Source organism: Protopterus annectens, chromosome 12.part0, assembly GCF_019279795.1.
Source record: "Protopterus annectens isolate FY-2018-M chromosome 12.part0, PAN1.0, whole genome shotgun sequence".
NCBI classification, from domain to species: Eukaryota; Metazoa; Chordata; order Ceratodontiformes; family Protopteridae; genus Protopterus; species Protopterus annectens.
This window is the reverse complement of record NC_056746.1, coordinates 922,601,970-922,623,021: the sequence shown is the minus strand read 5'-3', so window position 1 is coordinate 922,623,021 and position 21,052 is coordinate 922,601,970. Positions and strand designations below refer to the sequence as shown.

At 41.1% G+C, this 21,052-nt stretch overlaps 1 protein-coding gene across 2 annotated transcripts in view; it reads right to left on the bottom strand.

Annotated features, from left to right (window-relative positions):
- Window positions 1-21,052, bottom strand: part of PTPN1 (protein tyrosine phosphatase non-receptor type 1) — a 1,504,923-nt gene that overhangs the window by 763,232 nt on the left and 720,639 nt on the right. For both annotated transcript variants that reach the window (XM_044089947.1, XM_044089948.1), the window contains exon 4: window positions 5,480-5,578. In XM_044089947.1, the coding sequence (XP_043945882.1) occupies window positions 5,480-5,578 (99 nt within the window). The remainder of the gene's footprint in view (window positions 1-5,479; window positions 5,579-21,052) is intronic.

The following is a 21,052-nucleotide window of genomic DNA, read 5'->3' as shown; positions in this document are numbered from 1 at the left end:
ACTGTGACCTTCTCCTTACTCAGTCTGGTGAGCGGGACGTCAGTGTGTCTTGACTATGGAGTCACCAATGACTAGTGTGTCTGGCATTGTGTTTGGCCTTAAGGGCTGTGACTGTTTGACACTCTGACTGTGAGGTCTATGTGTTGCAGGTGTTGTGTTCTGAGGTGGTGGTTGTTTGGGTGTCTGCTTTGGTGGCCTCTGCTGTTTTGGTAGATTTTTGATCAGAGCCGCCGAGTATGTCTTTGTGTGCTTATGTGTATGATTTGAGGTTGTGATGGTACTATGTGAGACTGGGTCTATAGTGTGTGTGGTAACCTTCTCCTCCTGACTGGTCTTGCCAGTCCTATGTTGAGAGAGCTCAGCCTCCAGTTTGGCCGTATAGTTGCATCTCTCGCATGTATTTGTGTTTTGTGGGAGGAGGAGAGGGTTGTCTGTGTGCATGAGGCAATTGTAACATTGCCTCAATATTCCCAGGTTCACCAGCTGAGCAGGAGAGGACACTAGCAACTGATCCCTCGACATGCTAGTAGGACTAGACAAAAAAACTTTAAAAGAGATTCCGGGGCGTGAGAGACCGAGAAATGGGGGTTTGCCTTTTGGGGTGCTATCTATAAGAGTGCCGTATCAAGGTAATAAGTACTGTAGGAGCAAGTGCTAGGTTTAACAGATAGAGAAAAGTCTACTTGGAGTCAAGTAGAGATGATCTTTTTAGGTATTAGAGAAAGTGCTAGTAACAGGGATGCTTACAGGTAAGATTGAAAAGAATGCACTCTGCAGTGTGCACTAGAGAAGTTAGATATGAAAGTAGGTAACTTGAGTTTTACCTGTTTAAAAAGTTAAGGTTTAGTGGAGAGTTACTATTTTTAAAACAGCAAGATGGACTGAAAGGGGTGGTTACTTTTGTATTTTGGTACTATGAAATACTGTAGGATGGCCAATAAATTTAAATAATTGAAGGGGGGGATTTCAAAAGTGATGGTTTTGTGATTACTCACATAAGCCAGTGAAAGTAGAGAGAAATGAGATATATGGTCAGATTAACATAAGAGGGCAACTAGAAAGACAGTGGTATTTAACAAGACAACTTAAATGGGTGGGAGGGAGGAAAAATTCTGCCTGACTCAGAACAGAGAGAGCTGTGGTCTCTTTTGAAGTTTTAATATGCTGTTAAAACAGAATGCAAGCAAAACACAAGGTAAAGAAAACAAACTACAGTATTCAAAATATAGAAAGGCAATACAGAAATACAAAAAATAACAGCAAACTAACCTTTCCTTCACAGCAAAGTGTAGCAGAGTCTGGATGAGCCTTTCTGGTAAAGCTCTGAAATGTTTTAGTTTACTCCTTAAATAGAAATTTTCGTTCCTAGCTCCACCCCCTCTGTTAACAAGTGATTAACCTTAGTGACCTCTTCTGTCTTATGAATGAGTCCTTAATTAATCAGTTCTTATTTCTGCCTGATTCAGAACAGAGAGAGCTGTGGTCTCTTTTGAAGTTTAAATATGCTGTTAAAACAGAATGCAAGCAAAACACAAGGTAAAGAAAACAAACTACAGTATTCAAAATATAGAAAGGCAATACAGAAATACAAAAAATAACAGCAAACTAACCTTTCCTTCACAGCAAAGTGTAGCAGAGTCTGGATGAGCCTTTCTGGTAAAGCTCTGAAATATTTTAGTTTACTCCTTAAATAGAAATTTTAGTTCCTAGCTCCACCCCCTCTGTTAACAAGTGATTAACCTTAGTGACCTCTTCTGTCTTATGAATGAGTCCTTAATTAATCAGTTCTTATTTCTGCCTGACTCAGAACAGAGACAGCTGTGGTCTCTTTTAAAGTTTTAGTATGCTGTTAAAACAGAATGCAAGCAAAACACAAGGTAAAGAAAACAAACTGCAGTATTCAAAATATAGAAAGGCAATACAGAAATACAAAAAATAACAGCAAACTAACCTTTCCTTCACAGCAAAGTGTAGCAGAGTCTGGATGAGCCTTTCTGGTAAAGCTCTGAAATGTTTTAGTTTACTCCTTAAATAGAAATTTTAGTTCCTAGCTCCACCCCCTCTGTTAACAAGTGATTAACCTTAGTGACTTCTTCTGTCTTATGAATGAGTCCTTAATTAATCAGTTCTTATTTCTGCCTGACTCAGAACAGAGAGAGCTGTGGTCTCTTTTGAAGTTTTAATATGCTGTTAAAACAGAATGCAAGCAAAACACAAGGTAAAGAAAACAAACTACAGTATTCAAAATATAGAAAGGCAATACAGAAATACAAAAAATAACAGCAAACTAACCTTTCCTTCACAGCAAAGTGTAGCAGAGTCTGGATGAGCCTTTCTGGTAAAGCTCTGAAATGTTTTAGTTTACTCCTTAAATAGAAATTTTAGTTCCTAGCTCCACCCCCTCTGTTAACAAGTGATTAACCTTAGTGACCTCTTCTGTCTTATGAATGAGTCCTTAATTAATCAGTTCTTATTTCTGCCTGACTCAAAACAGAGAGCTGTGGTCTCTTTTGAAGTTTTAATATGCTGTTAAAACAGAATTCAAGCAAAACACAAGGTAAAGAAAACAAACTACAGTATTCAAAATATAGAAAGGCAATACAGAAATACAAAAAATAACAGCAAACTAACCTTTCCTTCACAGCAAAGTGTAGCAGAGTCTGGATGAGCCTTTCTGGTAAAGCTCTGAAATGTTTTAGTTTACTCCTTAAATAGAAATTTTAGTTCCTAGCTCCACCCCCTCTGTTAACAAGTGATTAACCTTAGTGACCTCTTCTGTCTTATGAATGAGTCCTTAATTAATCAGTTCTTATTTCTGCCTGACTCAGAACAGAGAGAGCTGTGGTCTCTTTTGAAGTTTTAATATGCTGTTAAAACAGAATGCAAGCAAAACACAAGGTAAAGAAAACAAACTACAGTATTCAAAATATAGAAAGGCAATACAGAAATACAAAAATAACAGCAAACTAACCTTTCCTTCACAGCAAAGTGTAGCAGAGTCTGGATGAGCCTTTCTGGTAAAGCTCTGAAATGTTTTAGTTTACTCCTTAAATAGAAATTTTAGTTCCTAGCTCCACCCCCTCTGTTAACAAGTGATTAACCTTAGTGACCTCTTCTGTCTTATGAATGAGTCCTTAATTAATCAGTTCTTATTTCTGCCTGACTCAGAACAGAGAGAGCTGTGGTCTCTTTTGAAGTTTTAATATGCTGTTAAAACAGAATGCAAGCAAAACACAAGGTAAAGAAAACAAACTACAGTATTCAAAATATAGAAAGGCAATACAGAAATACAAAAATAACAGCAAACTAACCTTTCCTTCACAGCAAAGTGTAGCAGAGTCTGGATGAGCCTTTCTGGTAAAGCTCTGAAATGTTTTAGTTTACTCCTTAAATAGAAATGTTAGTTCCTAGCTCCACCCCCTCTGTTAACAAGTGATTAACCTTAGTGACCTCTTCTGTCTTATGAATGAGTCCTTAATTAATCAGTTCTTATTTCTGCCTGACTCAGAACAGAGAGAGCTGTGGTCTCTTTTGAAGTTTTAATATGCTGTTAAAACAGAATGCAAGCAAAACACAAGGTAAAGAAAACAAACTACAGTATTCAAAATATAGAAAGGCAATACAGAAATACAAAAAATAACAGCAAACTAACCTTTCCTTCACAGCAAAGTGTAGCAGAGTCTGGATGAGCCTTTCTGGTAAAGCTCTGAAATGTTTTAGTTTACTCCTTAAATAGAAATTTTCGTTCCTAGCTCCACCCCCTCTGTTAACAAGTGATTAACCTTAGTGACCTCTTCTGTCTTATGAATGAGTCCTTAATTAATCAGTTCTTATTTCTGCCTGACTCAGAACAGAGAGAGCTGTGGTCTCTTTTGAAGTTTTAATATGCTGTTAAAACAGAATGCAAGCAAAACACAAGGTAAAGAAAACAAACTACAGTATTCAAAATATAGAAAGGCAATACAGAAATACAAAAAATAACAGCAAACTAACCTTTCCTTCACAGCAAAGTGTAGCAGAGTCTGGATGAGCCTTTCTGGTAAAGCTCTGAAATATTTTAGTTTACTCCTTAAATAGAAATTTTAGTTCCTAGCTCCACCCCCTCTGTTAACAAGTGATTAACCTTAGTGACCTCTTCTGTCTTATGAATGAGTCCTTAATTAATCAGTTCTTATTTCTGCCTGACTCAGAACAGAGAGAGCTGTGGTCTCTTTTGAAGTTTTAATATGCTGTTAAAACAGAATGCAAGCAAAACACAAGGTAAAGAAAACAAACTACAGTATTCAAAATATAGAAAGGCAATACAGAAATACAAAAAATAACAGCAAACTAACCTTTCCTTCACAGCAAAGTGTAGCAGAGTCTGGATGAGCCTTTCTGGTAAAGCTCTGAAATGTTTTAGTTTACTCCTTAAATAGAAATTTTAGTTCCTAGCTCCACCCCCTCTGTTAACAAGTGATTAACCTTAGTGACCTCCTCTGTCTTATGAATGAGTCCTTAATTAATCAGTTCTTATTTCTGCCTGACTCAGAACAGAGAGAGCTGTGGTCTCTTTTGAAGTTTTAATACGCTGTTAAAACAGAATGCAAGCAAAACACAAGGTAAAGAAAACAAACTACAGTATTCAAAATATAGAAAGGCAATACAGAAATACAAAAAATAACAGCAAACTAACCTTTCCTTCACAGCAAAGTGTAGCAGAGTCTGGATGAGCCTTTCTGGTAAAGCTCTGAAATGTTTTAGTTTACTCCTTAAATAGAAATTTTAGTTCCTAGCTCCACCCCCTCTGTTAACAAGTGATTAACCTTAGTGACCTCTTCTGTCTTATGAATGAGTCCTTAATTAATAAGTAACGCAATTATTAACTTTTACTGACATTGGTAAGGAGCAAGAAAAAGTTTTCCCAACGGGGTACTTAGCTTTTAGTTGAAGACTATGGTTCTGAAACTCGAAAACGAAAATTTCAGGAATCGGCCGACCGGCATTTGCGAACTGCTTCTGCTTCGCGCACCTCATGGCAAGAAAGACTGATGTAATGGCGTCGGCTGCATGTTTTATAGCCCTGCCGACCTGATGTTATGGAAGAAGGGACAGCAACCGATGCAGGACCCAAGACTTTGTTAATCAGGCCGACTGAGGGCAACCTGCCAGCAGATTACCCAAATGTAATGACTGCAACAGTGAAACACAAAGAACATCAATACTGTGTCAGAGCCAATGTAAAACCACCAGGGCCCATGCAGCTGCTTTAATCAATGTCATACAATATTATCTCCACTGTTTCCCATGCCACATACATAACACCTGATACACAAAGCAGTAACTTCACACATTTACAACCATCCTAGAGGATGACTATGCATGCATGCCTTACGTTTCTCTGCCCTTTTCCATGTATACTATACTTACACAAGACTACACAGTTAACCTGGCAAATATACAGACTTTCTGTATAGTCACTTATAATTTGTCTACTTACTGATCCCTTTTCAACGAGTCTGTTGAGCATGACAACGCCTCGGCTCTTCTGTTCCCAAACCATTTCCCAAAACTGACCACATGTATTCGGAAGAGGTCCCTGTAAATCAAAAAAAATAAAATAAATAAACAAAAAGACTGCAGGACACAAAGTGAGAGTGTTACTTTTACAAAAGCAAACTACTGTATAATTCATAAATTACAGGGCTTTCATTCTATGAAACACAAATACATCTCAAGCTCCCTCCCTTCAATTACCTTTTAAGCAACTAAAGAGGCAGACAGGTCTGAAATAATATGCATTTCCTTTCCCATTTCCTGCGACACCTGTTTGTAAGCAAGCTAAAAATACTGTAAGAATGGCTGTGGGTAACTTTGCTGAACATTTTGTTGAATGGATTGCTACAGTATTCTCTTGAAGGGGGATATAATGTCATACCTAAGCACAAACCAAAGGAAGGCCACTTCTGTAACAACAGAGTTATAACTATGGCAAAGGCAAACAGTTACACTAAATGCCCGATACTCAAAAATTACACAATAAAAGCCCGTCTACGAGAAGCATACTGATGGGAAAATAATGCCAGTGTATCCCACCAGCTTCAAGGCTCAGTAGTCCTTCAATATGGAGATCAGAAGCTTAGTCACAGACTTTAGAGTCATCTAAACTTTCTCATCAAAACAGGCATGGGCACAGTTCCTCATTACAAGGAAACAGCATCCTCATCACAGCATGACTGAGTGCAATCTTCGGCATGGTATGATCTGTAAATGTCTTGCACTGGAGCATTTGTGTATTTCTGCATGGAATATATTTTCAACAAAAAAATACTAATGTCAACTGCTTCTGTTACTGTTACAAGCTCTCTTAAACTCTGTCTCGCAGGCTGTAGATCATCAACCACCTCCCAATTAACTGGCCTATTCATTCCCCATTACCAGGGCAAGGGTCAATGGGAAGGGACCATCATTTAGACAGCTAATGGGGGTAGGTCAAGATTTTTATTGCTAAGCTCTTCTTCCTGCACGCACCAGATGAAGAATCAGGGAAGGAATGCATAATGGGTTGGCTACAGAGGCTGTCCCCCTCACTTCTGCAACTTCTCTTAAGGCTAAAGTTAATGCTACTGAAAGCATGCAAGTTACTTTTCACATAGGGGTAGGGAATAGAGATAAGAACAGACAGCAATTTGTTTAAGTGGGAACACAGGCTTTGACATGTATCCTAATGTTAGAACAGGTAATGCCTGTGGATGCAACATCAAATCAATTTAGGACAGTTCCTTCTATTTGGGGAGGTAAACTTTCTTTTTTGAAAATGAAAGTATCTTTGTGGATCTTCTATTAGTTAAAAGGGTTTAAGGTTCAGAAAAGTATTTATTTACTTTTTCTTGAGTGCTTTACCGAAAGAAAATTTGCAGAAAGTTAACAGGCAAAAGACAAGCAAGATTATTCCAGCAATCAAAAGATATCAAGAGACAGGTATGAGATTCAAGTTGCTATATCCAGCTGTCTTCAGAATATTTTTTTTTCTGAGATGACAGATGAAAATAAGCAAGTACATATGAGGTCAAACTTCCACACATCAGTGTGTACATGTAAGTTGCAACTCTGAAACATATATTTAAAAATACAGCCAAGTACAACATAGCAGAGTAACAGCTTTTTCTAATGGTTGCTTTGCCAATATCAACATGGGCTATATGGCCTTACAGCGATAGCCAAACAGCAGAGTACTGAATTACTTTAGTAAATGAAGGGTGCAAATAGCATTGTTACAGGAAACAAATTTGAACAGAAATGAGCACGTGAATTTGACAATGATTTCAGGAAGGATATTCAGCAGAGTATCAAGGACAAAGGAAAAAAGGAGTAATAATAATAATGACTTTGAAAGGGCCTCAAATAGTGATTTAAGAGGGGGGAAACTACAACAATCTTAGATTCACTGGAATAATAGTTTACTACCAGGGGAGAAGGATTACATTACTATTTATTTATATTCCATTTAAAAACTGCTACTATGGATCTTAGAAGAATTTGGGGAGAAACTGTAAACTTTCTGCAGGGACTATTATTTATGTTTGATGTATGGAACTTAATCTGTAACCATGAGGATGTATCAGAGGGCTCTAAAAGGGAAAAATACAATAAAAGGTGTAGACTTCTGAAGACATGCATGAGAATATTTGCTACTGAAGGCATGCATTTAGTAGGATGAGGCATGTGTATTTCATTGAAAGGTTTAAGACCCATAACATAATTATGTCAGATCATACACCAATTAAAATAACGATAATGATGCACAATAAAGATGTAAAAATGAGACACTGGTATAGGAATGGGTAGTGGCTATAACGCTAGAGTTACTAGGGAAAACAAAAATTATTTCAGAAGGGATAGCTAGTGGGGTCGGATTAAAAAAAAAATAGTCTAATAACATGGTAGTAACAGAGAAAGAGATGAGAAAGCAGTAATGGGAATTATTTAGAGAGGATGACAAAGGTTAAAGTATTGCAGAAGGGGGATCTCACAGAACAAGACAACCAGCAAGTGCAAAATGCTAAAAGGAAGATAATGGAGTAATATAGACAATATGGGTTCTGGCATGTAGGATGTGAGACATTTCCCCATGAGCTACAACACCAAAACCAGAAGCCCGCAGCACCAGTTCACAGTAGAACTGTACAGTTAAAAAGCAAAGTCGCTACGGTGTTAAATGTCAAAACCACACACATGGCACATCACAACGATACTAAGGAGAATACAGCTGGGTAGCCATCCTTAGGGATCACTGCGATGTCCTGTGTGTCTAGTTGGCATTTAACACTGCAGTGATTTTGCTTTTCAACCATACAACTGTACAGTAAAGTGGTGGTGGAACTGTCTCATTGTCTAATGACTCACATGCCAGAACTCAAACAATATGCATGGTTTTACAAAGGTCTCTGTTAAGCAGCTATTTTTGATAACTCTACAGAGCAAAACCTTTAAGCTCATGCAATTAAATGACTAACAGAACACATGATTAACAGAACACAGAAAGAGTAACCAGACTATGACAAGAAAATTCTCCTTAAAGGCATAAGTTATGTTTTGGAATGCTTTTTCACACTGTTATAATTATTATATCACAAGTAACTAGAAATGTAAGGATAAGAGAGCAAATGAAGCAAAATGATTTCAAACATCATCATTACTACAACAAGTTTAATCAACAACAGTACAAAAAAAAAAAAAAGAAAAGTTAATTCCTTACCATAATGTTAGACCATGTTGCCTACGTCCATCAGTCTCGGCTCATGGGTATTTTGGATCGGACAACAGCAACATTTTAGGCTTTCGGATTCAGGGCTCAGGCTCCTTCCCTCTATCCATAAACCCCCTCTCCTACAGTACTTTAGATTATGTTCACCTGCCCACATTCCAAATATATCTACAGTTCCAAAAAATAAACTGAAAGCAAGAGACCAGGATACAGCATAAACTCTAGAAAAGACAAGACTCCAGACAGGTCCAGTACGGTTAACTGAAAGGCATACATGTGCCGATTTGGTAAAGGGATAGAGGGAGGGAATGTTGAGATGGAAAGAAGATACCACAACATTAGATTTTTACCAAATGCTGTTTTTTCTGTCCACCTCAACTCATGGGATGGAGTCCCCAGCTACTATGCATCCCTCGAGGTCTCACGGAAGAAAATTCCAATGGATGGTGGAGCCAGATGAAGCATGAGACCTAGACTGAAGAACCAGCTTATAATTTGAACCAAATGTAAGAACAGTAGACCAAGTAGCCAAAGCACAAATGTCATCTATAGGCACCCCAGCAAAGAAAAGTGCAAAAGCCGCAACTGTTCTAGCAGAGTGGGCTTTAGATTTAGGAAAAGCCCCTTGGCTTTGTACATAAAGGTAACATCAGTCAGCCACCTGGATAGTATGACTTTAGAAACACCATGTCCCAATTTGGCTTGGAATACGAGACAAATAACTGATCAGACTCCCTAAAAGTTTTGGTACAATGCAAGTAAAATCTGAACTGTAAACAAACATCCAATACATTTAATGTATATTCCCTTTTGTTCAAGAAACCTATGAAGAATACAGGCAAATTAATTCTCTGATTCAGGGCAACTTCCAAATCCAGTTTGGACAGAAATTAGGATAAGTTCAAAGATAAACTCTATACTTATGGAAAATCAGACGGGGGGGGGGGGTACATGACAAGGCTTGCAGCTCCAAAGTCCTCTTAGCTGAAGTAATTACCTCCAAGAAGATAGTCTTCCATGCCAGGAATTTTACTTCCACTGAAGCTGCTGGTTCGAAAGGAAGTCTAATCAAGGCCTGAAACAACAAGGTAATGTTACAAGGAGGAACTGGGTCCTTCAACAGTGGTCGGTTTCTCATTAAAAAAGCCTTAGACAATTTCAATGAACTAACCGGGGTCTGATTTTCTCCAAGATGAAAGTTAGAAATGGTATCCAGTTGTACTTTGATGGTAGAAAATCAAACACCCTTCTTAAACAATCCTGTCAGAAAAAAAAACAGAATGGAAGGTAATGGAGCCAAAAAAGGATCCAAACATTTGGAGGAGGCTCAAATTGTAAATTTCCACTTACTTCCATAAACTTTTCTGTTGCCTGTTTTTTTGTGAACAAATTATTGTTCTTAAAATGTTTTGTAATTATTCAGAACTTTTTTCTCCGGGCCTTTGCTCAAAATGGGCTCCTACCTAGTAGGAGTTTCCCAGTAATTAAATGTCAATAAATAAATAAATATGGAATACAAAAGAAGAAAGCCAGGAATTTCTGGTCAACACTGGATCAACGTGGTTTTGTGGAGGGGAGGCAAAACTTTGACAACATTAACAGAACACTGATGCTCCAGAGGGAAGAAGAATGTAAGAAGATACCATCGTTGTTGGTGAGTCTTGATGGAGAGAAAGTGTTTGACAGAGTTAGCTGGGACTTTATGCAGGCAATGGATGCATTTGCATTTCCTGAAAAAAATTATAAGGTTGATTAGGAGGATATATGAGGGATCGTAGTTGAGAACTGAAGTGGGTGGGGTCTTCTCTGACAATTTCTGCTTGAGCAGAAGAACCAGGTAGGGGTATCCCCTTTCCCATTGGTTATTTGCATTATATTTAGAACCACTGGCAAAGAAAATAAGGGACTCAAATTCAAGGATATAATTGGTATGGTAGTTAAGAAAAGCTGGCTCTATTTGTAGATGGTATTATTTCATACCTGTCAAAACCAGAAGGAACATTACAGCGTTTTGGAACATTTTAAGATAGTTTCAAATAGTTTTGGGATACAAAATGAATGAAACTAAAACAAAGGCAATAGCAGTAAATTAGGTACCCATACACCAACTAGTTCAGCAATACTTGTATTTATGGGGACATGATAAAATGAAATATTTAGGAATATGGATTAAAATGATTTTGGTGTGGCAGCTAAGGATATGTGGTAAGAGACTAAACAAAAGATAATATAAAAACTGAGAAAATTGAAGCTTTGTTACATGGATATGGATAGTAAGATACAAGCAGTCAAAATGTTTTGAGTCCCTTTTATCTTATATACAGGTCAGGCATATTTTTATCAACCAGAGGAGAAGTTGTGGATAGCAATCATTAAAGAGTGGAAGGACTTTATCTGGGAGGGGAAGACAGCAAAAGTCAAGTGGAATAAACTGATTCTTCCAGTAGAACAGGGCAGATTGGGATTACCCAATTTGAAAGGGTACTTCAGAAGTACACAGTTAAGGTTCCTATACATAGCACAAGCAGAAAACTATCATTCAATATGGAAAGGGATGATGCTGAAACAAGAGGGAAGCTCACGAAACAAGGAGACACTGGGATTTTGAATGCAGGCCATTAAGGAGAATAACAATAATTATCCAGAATATTAACACAAAGTAGCAGAAAGTACTCTAAGAACTAAGCCTACACGGGAATGGAGAAAGGAAATTCTGCCGACAGGGATGACTGCAATTAGGGATACAGGCAACACAGGGCTGGAATTTATTGGAGAAAACTGGCAAAGGAACCAAACTATTGGGAGCAAATAACAAGAGAGTGAAGGGTAACAGAATGGGAAGAGGCTAAGAATTTATTTGGACTGCAGGTTAGATATTGCCTTTCCCTATCAAAGACTGATCTCAGTGTATAGGCAAATAGAAAGAAATAGGAGGGTCCTAAATGAAAGACCAGCACCGGTAGAGTTTTTAGCAAAATCTAGAACAGAAGCTACCATTAGAAAAGGAATAATTAGCAGAGCATATAAAGTATTCCATGATAAGTATAAGAAATAATAAGAGGAGGTTAGAAAGGATTGGGAAAAGAGAATGGATAATCAATGCACAAAGAAAGAATGAGAGGATATATGTGTATCTCCTATATATGTAACAAACCTAGAAGATTTAGGATTTTTGCTTGGAAATGTTTACATAGACATTATTATACCCCAAGCAGACTCCAGAGAATTTTTCCTCAGGTAGACAGTAAATGTTGGAGGTGTGACAGGGAAGAAAGAGGACCTTGGGAACATATTTTCTGGGAGGAAAGAATCCCTGCAGGATGCATTGCTGGAGATGCTTGGTGTGACGAGGAAGATGAATTTCCTGAATCAGAACTGCCTTGACAAAAGGCCTTGCTGTGTCTAATTACGGTGGCTGCCAAAAAAAGCAATTACTAGAAAATGGAAATCAAAATCTAAACCAGCCATCTTAGAAGTAGTGAATATAGTAACACAGATAAAACAACTGGAACTGAAATCTTTAGAAAAGGGCAGGAGCAAGCTACACAGGAAAAAATGGGAAGTGTGGGAATAATACATACATGGGAGGAATGAGGTTTAAAAGAAGGCAGAAAGTACAGTTTTGTACCTACCATAAATGTAGATGTCCGATAGATATGCAACTGCAGTCCTGACATATGGGTTGTCTTGCCTCAGGCAACCATTCGGTCGGCCAGATTCCAAAGTCTAGGTCTGGCGTCGGCCGATGTCACCTCCTCCCCGACGTCAGAGCGGCTGGGGTATAAAGGCATCAGCTGACACCATCTTCTTCAGTGTTTCTTGCCCCAGATGCCAGGTGCCCTCCAAGGAAGGCTAAATTTTGTGAATGGATAAACAGAAAAACCAGACATGCACAACAGTAATAAACAGCTACACCATAACATATAACCCCAGCTAATAGGTAAGGGGTGAAAAGACCCAAGGGAAAAACAGAGGGGTAGGAGGGAGGGAAAACCTGACTGCAGTTGCATATCTATCGGACATCTACATTTATGGTAGGTACAAAACTGTACTATGTCCTTCAAGAATGCAACTGCAGTCCTGACATATGGGTTGAATACCATAGCCAAGCTGGGGGTGGTAGGACTAAGCAAGAGATGGTGTAGCTAGAAGGCCCTGCAGGACTGCCGAAGCAAAGCCTGCTCGGGATCTGGAGTATAATGGCAGGTTGTAGTGTTTGGTAAATGTATGCACGGAGCACCATGTAGCAGCCTCTAGAATGTCTTTTGTAGCCACTCCTCTTAGAAAGGCTGTGGATGTGGCCATAGCTCTGGTGGAGTGTGGTCTAATATTGGCTGGCACACTTTTTCCATGGAAAGAGTAACAGAATCTGATGCCGTGTCCAATCCACTTTGAAACAGTTTGTTTGGAGACTGCTTTTCCTTGCGCTCCAGCAGCATAGGCTACAAACAGTTGGTCAGACTTCCTGGTGGTCTTTGTTCTGTCCAAGTAGTAGCGTAGTTGTCTGTGTATGTCCAAAGTATGCAGCAGCTTTTCCCCTTTATTTTGAGGATTAGGAAAGAAAGTAGGCAGGTGAATTGCTTGGTTTAGAGACACTCTGGATATCACCTTAGGCATGAATGAAGGACTGGTCCTAAGAGAAACTCTGTCCTGATGAAAAATGAGAAAAGGAGGAACTGCCATGAGGGCCTGTATCTCCGAGACTCTTCTTGCTGAGGTGACTGCCAACAGGAAAACCGTTTTCCAAGACAGAAATTGCATTTCTGAAGATGCTGCTGGTTCAAAATGAGGAAGAGTTAATTTTTCCAAGACGTAACTGAGGTCCCATGCAGGAATTGGTGGTTTCCTTGGAGGTTTGATATTCTTTATCCCTCTTAGAAACTGTCTTAGCAAGGGATGCGAAAACACAGGTGGATCACAGTTGTAATGTGCTGAGATAGCTGAAGCGTGGATTTTGATGGAAGAGTATGAAAGGCCACTGTGAAACATTTCTGCCAAGTATTCTAATATTTGAGGTATGTTCATCAGTGATGCATCCTGGCCCTTGTTGACATTCCAGATGATGAATCTCTTCCATTTGGCCGAATAGGTTTTTCTGGTGGAAGGTCTGCGTGCCTCCAGCAAAATTTCCTGAACTTTTTCGGAGAGGGAGTCATGAGTCACAGTCATGGAACCCTCCAAGCTGTTAGCTTCAAAGTTTGCAGGTTCTGATGAACAGTCCTGTAATTGTGTTGAGTCAGGAGCAGAGGCCATTGAGGCAAGGGCCACGGTTTGTTGTGAGTTATGCTCAGTAGCAATGGATACCAGTGTTGCCTTGGCCAGTCTGGAGCTATCAAAATTCCTCTTGGTTGTTCTGCTTTGATTTTCAGTAACAGCTTGGTGAGTAAAGGTAGAGGAGGGAATGCATAAATTGTTAGGGCATTCCAGCTGAAGGAAAGAGCATCCGTTCTCCAGGCTAGAGGATGGTGTATCCTTGTGCAGAACCTTTCCAGGTGATGATTGAGATGAGATGCAAAGAGGTCTATGTCTGGTCTTCCCCATGCAGTTGTTATTTGTGAGAAAATGCGTGGGTGTAGCATCCATTCGTGTGGATCCAAGAAATTTCTGCTCAACCTGTCTGCCAGAACATTGTCCTTGCCCAGAACAAACTGGGATTGCAAGTGGATGTTCAGTTTCAGGGACTTTTCCCAAAGAGTCATTGTTAGTCTGCAGAGGGGGTAGGAATGAGTGCCCCCTTGTTTGTTTATGTACCACATGACAGTGGTGTTGTCTGTCCTTATTAGCAGATGACCTTGTTGAAGAGATTTTCCAAAGGCTTCTATTGCATGTATCACTGCCAACATCTCTTTTTGATTTATGTGCTGATGCATTTCCATGGGAGTCCATTGCCCTTGAATGCATCTGCCCTCCATGTGCGCCCCCCATCCATGGTCTGAGGCGTCTGTTGTAATAGTTTGACTTGTTGGAGCTTTGTTGAAAAGCATGCCTTCGTTTAAATGACTTGCTTGAGCCCACCACAAGAATTCCCTTTGCAGGCATGGTATGAGTGGTATTATGTCTTCTAGGTTGTGGCTGTGTTGAGACCACAAGCTTTTTAGGTACCATTGCAGCTTTCTCATGTGTAATCTTGCCAGAGGGATTAGAAGAATGCAAGATGCCAAGAACCCCAGGGCCTGCAGGGTCTTCCTTGCGGTCAGGTGGGTTCGTTTTGCTAGGCTTTTGAAGTAATCTGTTAAATGTTCTTGTTTTTCTTCTGTGAGGAAAGCCATTTGTAGTTGTGTGTCCAGCTTTGCTCCTAGAAAAATAATCTCTTGGGATGGCAGTAGTCTTGATTTTTGAATGTTGACTGTGTATCCCAAAGCCTGTAGCAATTGAATGACATAATCCAAGTTTTTTATCAAGGTTTGTTTGCTGTCTGCTTGTATGAGGCAGTCGTCCAGGTAAGGGTATATTTGAATCTCCTGGAGTCTGCAATGTGCAACTACTGATGCCAGGCATTTCGTGAATACTCTGGGCGCAGTAGATAAGCCAAATGGCAATGCTGAGAATTGATAGTGCTCTGTTCCTGCAAAAAATCTGAGGTATCTTCTGCAACCGTGTCTGATAGGGACATGCAGGTATGCCTCCTTGAGGTCCAGAGTAAGCAGCCAAGACCCCTTGCCCAGCATGGGAAGGAGTTGCTGTAACGTCAGCATCTTGAATTTTGGCACCATGAGAAAAGTATTTAGAACGGACAAGTCCAAAATAGGCCTCCATTGTTTTTCTTTTCTTGGAACAAGGAACAGTCTTGAATAAAATCCCTGGCCTTGTTCCTGAGGAGGAACCTTCTCTATTGATTTTATTTGTAACAGCTTTGAAACTTCTACGAGTGCCTCTGCCCTTTGATTTTGTGGCAGGTTTGGCATGCCTTGTCCCGTTGGTAAGGTATGGAAGTGGAACCTGTAACCTCTGTCTATTATGTCCAGAATCCATTTGTCTTTTGTTATAATGTGCCAGTTTTTTGAGAATAAAGATAATTTTCCGCCCAGAGGTGCTTCTCTTTGAGCCTTGGTAGGCGGGTTGAAAGGTAAGTCATTGTGATTGTCCCTGTGGTGCAGGTGAACTACCTGTGCCACTTCTCTGATTTTGTGGTTGCCATTGGCGGCCCCTGTAGGAGCCTCGGTATTGCCCTCTACCTCGTGCACGCCTGTTCTTTCCCCTTTGAAACTTGTCAGAGTCTGGAAAGGACCAATTTTTTGAAGGCCAATTCCTGCTGAATCTGGGTGGCTGAACCTGGAGGAAATCCTTGACTGTCTGTACTGATTTTGCCTTCTCCTCAATAGACTTCAACACATCCTGAGCATTAGCACCAAAAAGCTTCTGTTTATCCAGAGGTGCGTCCAGGAGCTTTACTTTAACATGATCCAGCAGTGGCTGTTCTTTCAACCAAGCATGTCTACGGATAACAGCCCCATGTCTACGGATAACAGCCCCTGTCATAGCTGACCTACATGAAGCTTCCAATGCATCATAACCACACTGAAGAAAATGATTGCTAACCTGCTGAGTATTATGAACCAAATCCTGCAATGCCTTTCTATCTATAGGCTCAGGAGAGGCTAGCTTTTTCTGCAAATCATCCAGTAAGTAATCCTGGTACTGAAACATATGAAAAAGGCAGTTAAGAGACCTCATGGCAAGGGTGGAAGAGGTATAAACTTTTTTGCCCCATCTCTCCAGGGACCTGGCTTCCCTGTCTGCTGGCAGTGGGTTTTTGACTGAGGAGGTAGCCACTCCTTTGGGGCCCTGTGAAATAGTTTCTAGATCCACAGAGTGGGCCTTAAAGAGATGCTTGTGAGTGTCAGGGACCCTGTAATATCTGTCTGGCTTGACAGGAGCAGGAGGGAGAGAATCAGGGGAAGCACTGGAGTCTGAGAATACATCATCCAGGACATCCAAAACTGGAGGGATAGCTAAAAGTCTGTGCTAGGGTAACTTAAGGAAGGTACGTAGCCTTTTCCTGGAATCAGAAAATTCCTGACCCTGCCACTTAAAATGTTCCCTCATGGAGTGGAGGACTTCACCGAAAGAAAAATCCTCTGGAGGAGAGGCAGAGGGAATTGATTCCTCAGCATCAGAGTCCTCATAGGCCTGGAAGGATTCTTCTTGGGTATCTGAATGCTCTGAATCCCCAGAGGCTTCATCTGAAGACAGGTTGTCTGCCTGCTCAGTTCTAGGCCTTTTTTTCTGCAGGCGGCTGAGAACCTCTGTCTGGGTGAGGCTGAGAACCCCTGATAAGAGAGATTAGATCTGCAGCAAGAGACATGATCTGTCTGTCAGAAGAAGGGGCCTGAGAAGTAGGTTTAGGATGGGCCTTGGCTTGGCTGGCAGTCTTAGCACGTGCTAAGGCCTTGATGGACATGGATACCGGAGGCCTAGCTGCCCCACGTGCAGGGGTAACTTTGTCCACAGGAATGGTGTCGGGTAGATCCAGAGCTTCGGTTTCTGGAGGAAAATCAACAACCGGCACCGGTGTAATCTCCGAGACCGAAGAACGTGTTAACGCGGTGTCGTCGGCCTGGAGCGGTTGAATTACCGCTTCCGAAGGGACCGAAGCACTCGCGGAGGGCTTAGGCGTGGTATCGGTGGAAGACGCGGGCCGAGGATGTCGGTCCCGGTCCTTTCGTTTTTTGGTAGTTTGTGCTGTCGGTTGTTCCGACGGCATGATGTAAGTGTAGGATTCGCCAAAAAAGTCTTTGGCAAATTCTGCCCGGCGCCTGAGAGTGCGCTTATTAAAGCAAGCACAGGCAGCACAGGCCGAGACGTCGTGGTCTGGGCCCCGGCAAGGGAGGCAGTAAGAATGGAAGTCCTTATGAGGTATTTGTTTACCACAAGACAAACAATTATTAACTTTTTCAATTTGTTCTGACATCGGCTGAGGCAAGAAAAAATGTTCCCCAACGGGGTACTTAGCTTTTAGATGACTTTGGTAACTGAAAACACAGGAGCTGACCGACCGGCACTTGCGAACTGCTTCTGCTTCGGGCACCGCGCGGAAAGAAAGACTGAAGAAGATGGCGTCGGCTGATGCCTTTATACCCCAGCCGCTCTGACGTCGGGGAGGAGGCGACATCGGCCGACGCCGGACCCAGACTTTGGAATCTGGCCGACCGAAGGGCTGCCTGAGGCAGGACAATCCATATGTCAGGACTGCAGTTGCATTCTTGAAGGACATCTTAAATGAGCTAATGTTTGACTGATAATGACTGGGTAGATTATAAGTGATGTATAATGTTTGCAACTAGGAGTGTGTCAGTACTGTTTGTGATGCAAAATGCTTGCAACTAGGATTGTGTCAGTGTGGTTTGTTTTCATTTATATAAATGTATGATTGCTTATGTCATAAGTGATGGTTTAATAAACTGTTTCTTGTTTAAAAAAGCGGGGCAGGAATTGAACAATTTATGTAATGTTGCTTTGGTCATACGATATATGGCATCATATATGAAGTATATTTGTTAATGTTAATTTTAATACAATTTGATTACTTTTGTATAAATGTAAATTTGCCTATGCCACAAGTGATAATTTGATAAAAGGTGGTTAAAAACATTGAAATTGGAGAAACCAAGCTGTTATCTTGAGGGCTCAGATGTCCTGATGAGGCTGGAGGGACAAGTGAGACAGGAGGTCTGAAAGAGGATCCACCACTCAGTGAGGGTGTTTAAGATGACAGCAAAGAAAGGGGAACCAAATCTGATGAGGCAAAGCGGGACAATAAGGATCACTTTTGCCTTGCACAATATCACTTTCTGAAGGAACTTTGTTATAAGAGGAAAAAAATAGAAAAGCGTAAAGGAAGCCCAGGGAGCCAAGTGTGACTCTCTGTGCGTCTCTTGATGACTGCCCCCCTCCTTAGAAATCAAGGCAATTTGGTATTGCGAGGGGATGTGAAAAGACTGCAGTACATCTGCTTCCAAGATCTTGGATGCCACCAATAGCTGGAAAGACCACTTGTGAATGAGGAGAATGGATCTGCTAAAACACTGGAATTCCTTAGATGTGTGCTGCCACTAAAAACATTGGGAAAATGTCACTCAATGCCAAACTCCCATGGCTTCTCAACATAAAGGATATGAGTGGGTTGATGATGTACCAAACTACTGCCATATTGACTGTCTGGGTGGAAATCACACCTGTGTGTGTGTGTGTGTGTGTGTGGGGGGGGGGGGTCCCGAAAGGCCTGTAATGCTACAAGGACTGTCCTCATCTCCAAGACATTGCTGTGAAGTTTGGCCGCTGATGCTGTACACGTGCCTCGCACATTCTTCCTTCAAAATGCCAGCCCATTCCAGAAAGGAGGCATCTATAGTCACTGTGGCATTGGGAAGTGGGAAGATGAAGGGGAGACCTACAAATATAAGCGAAGTAGTCAACCACCAGTGAATATGAGGTCTGCATATTGACATCAGATGAAGTGGAAAATGCATGGGTTGATGCAGCATGAACACAGGGCAGAGTGTCTCCGATGCAGAACACTTGTGATACTTGGCATAAGAAATCAGTGAAAGGATCAGACTTGCCAGGGGCTTGGAAAAGGACAGGATTTCAAATGCTTGCCGACAAAGAGAGAGTACTCTGGAGTCTGGGAGCTTGGCACTTTGAGAAACAATGTCCAGGAGACAACTTATGAAGTCTGTCAATTGGACTGGATTAATCTGACTTTTCTTTTAAGTTAATGATAAAACCTAGCTGATAAAACAGCAGGAGCAAGGACTACCTGGACTGAGCAAGTAGATCCTTCATAAAAGCAGTGATGAGTCAGTCATTTGTGTATGGGAACACCCGGAATTCCTGCAGCCTGAGATGAGCTGCAACCACTGCCATGCACTTGGTGAACATCCTGGGGGCTGCAGTGAGACCAAAGGGCAGTGCCTTGAAATGAAGTTACTGGCTCCCAGCTGAAAATGGAGAAACCGTCTTGACACTCTCACTATTTTATATGATAGTAGGCATCCAGTAAGTCCACAAGAACATCCAGTCATCCTATCTCAAAGGAGGCAGAATGGACTGAACTGTTACCATGTGCAATTTCATCTGTTTTATAAAGTAGTGCAGATGACTGAGGTCTAAAATGGGCCTGGGGTCCTTAGTCTTTTTCGTAACCAAAAAGAATCCTGAATGGACTATGAATCCTTGCTGGTCTGGCAGGACCTCCTGGATTACTCATTTTTCTAGTAACTTTAAAACCGCTGCAGCTGCTGACTTCCTCTGACTGGGTGAGATATTGAGATGTTTTCTTTTGTTTGGAGAATGGGAAACAAAGGGAATTACATAGCCTCTGGTTACAATTCTCTGCACACAAGAATCCTGTATGACAGCTAACTAGGCTTGAGGGGGCAGAGATAAGGTCCACCTCACCAGTTGCCTCTAAAGTGAGCCAGTCAGGCAACTGCTCAGTAGCACTAGAAGGAATTCTCAGTAAGGGGACATCAAAATCCTGGACTAAGGAGGCCACCTCTGCCACGGGAGAGATATCAAGTCCCCCCCCCCCCACTTCAGAAGGGGACTATCACCTCCTGAACAAAACCCTGTAATTTGCAGAACTATAACTTCATTCCACCCTTTTGGTTCTGAGAAAGAAGTCCTATGGTGGTGGAATATCAGATGGCCACAGCTTACAGAGTTTTGCTCTACTCATCAATTCTGTTGAGCATTTCTTTGACTTTGAGTTTAAACAGGGTGGAACCATCAAAAGGGGCTTTCAAAAAGCATGTCTTGAAACTCTCTGCAAAGTCACAGAGATGCATCTAGGTATATCGGTGTACAGCAATACTGGTGATTACCACTTTCTACAAGCCATCAGTTGTACTGGATAGCAAGTGCACAGATACATTAGACATGAACTGAAGGGTAGTTAGCTTCAAATCTAAAGTCTTCTGGATTTATGTAGGTAAGGTACCTGAGAGGGATTTGGAAAGCTACTCAATCAAGTCTCTTTCTGGAATCCTGTCAAGTGAGCATGTAAAGCAAATGTTGCTGAAGTGCAGGTCTGCTTTCCAAATCTGTTCAAAGCCTTGGATCCCCTGTTAAGGGGATGGACAGAAGACCTCTTTTCTGACAGCTTCTTTTTTGTGGCTGCCTCAACCATGACAATATCTACTGCAGGACCTCTGCTCCAATAAGACCTATTATTAGGAGTATCCAAAATTTTATCAGGCTTTGGTATCACCTCACCATAACCGATTCCTCCCACACCCACTAAGAGACCAAATCAGTAAGCTCATCAGATGGCCGTACCACCCAGGAAGTAGATGGATCAGCCCC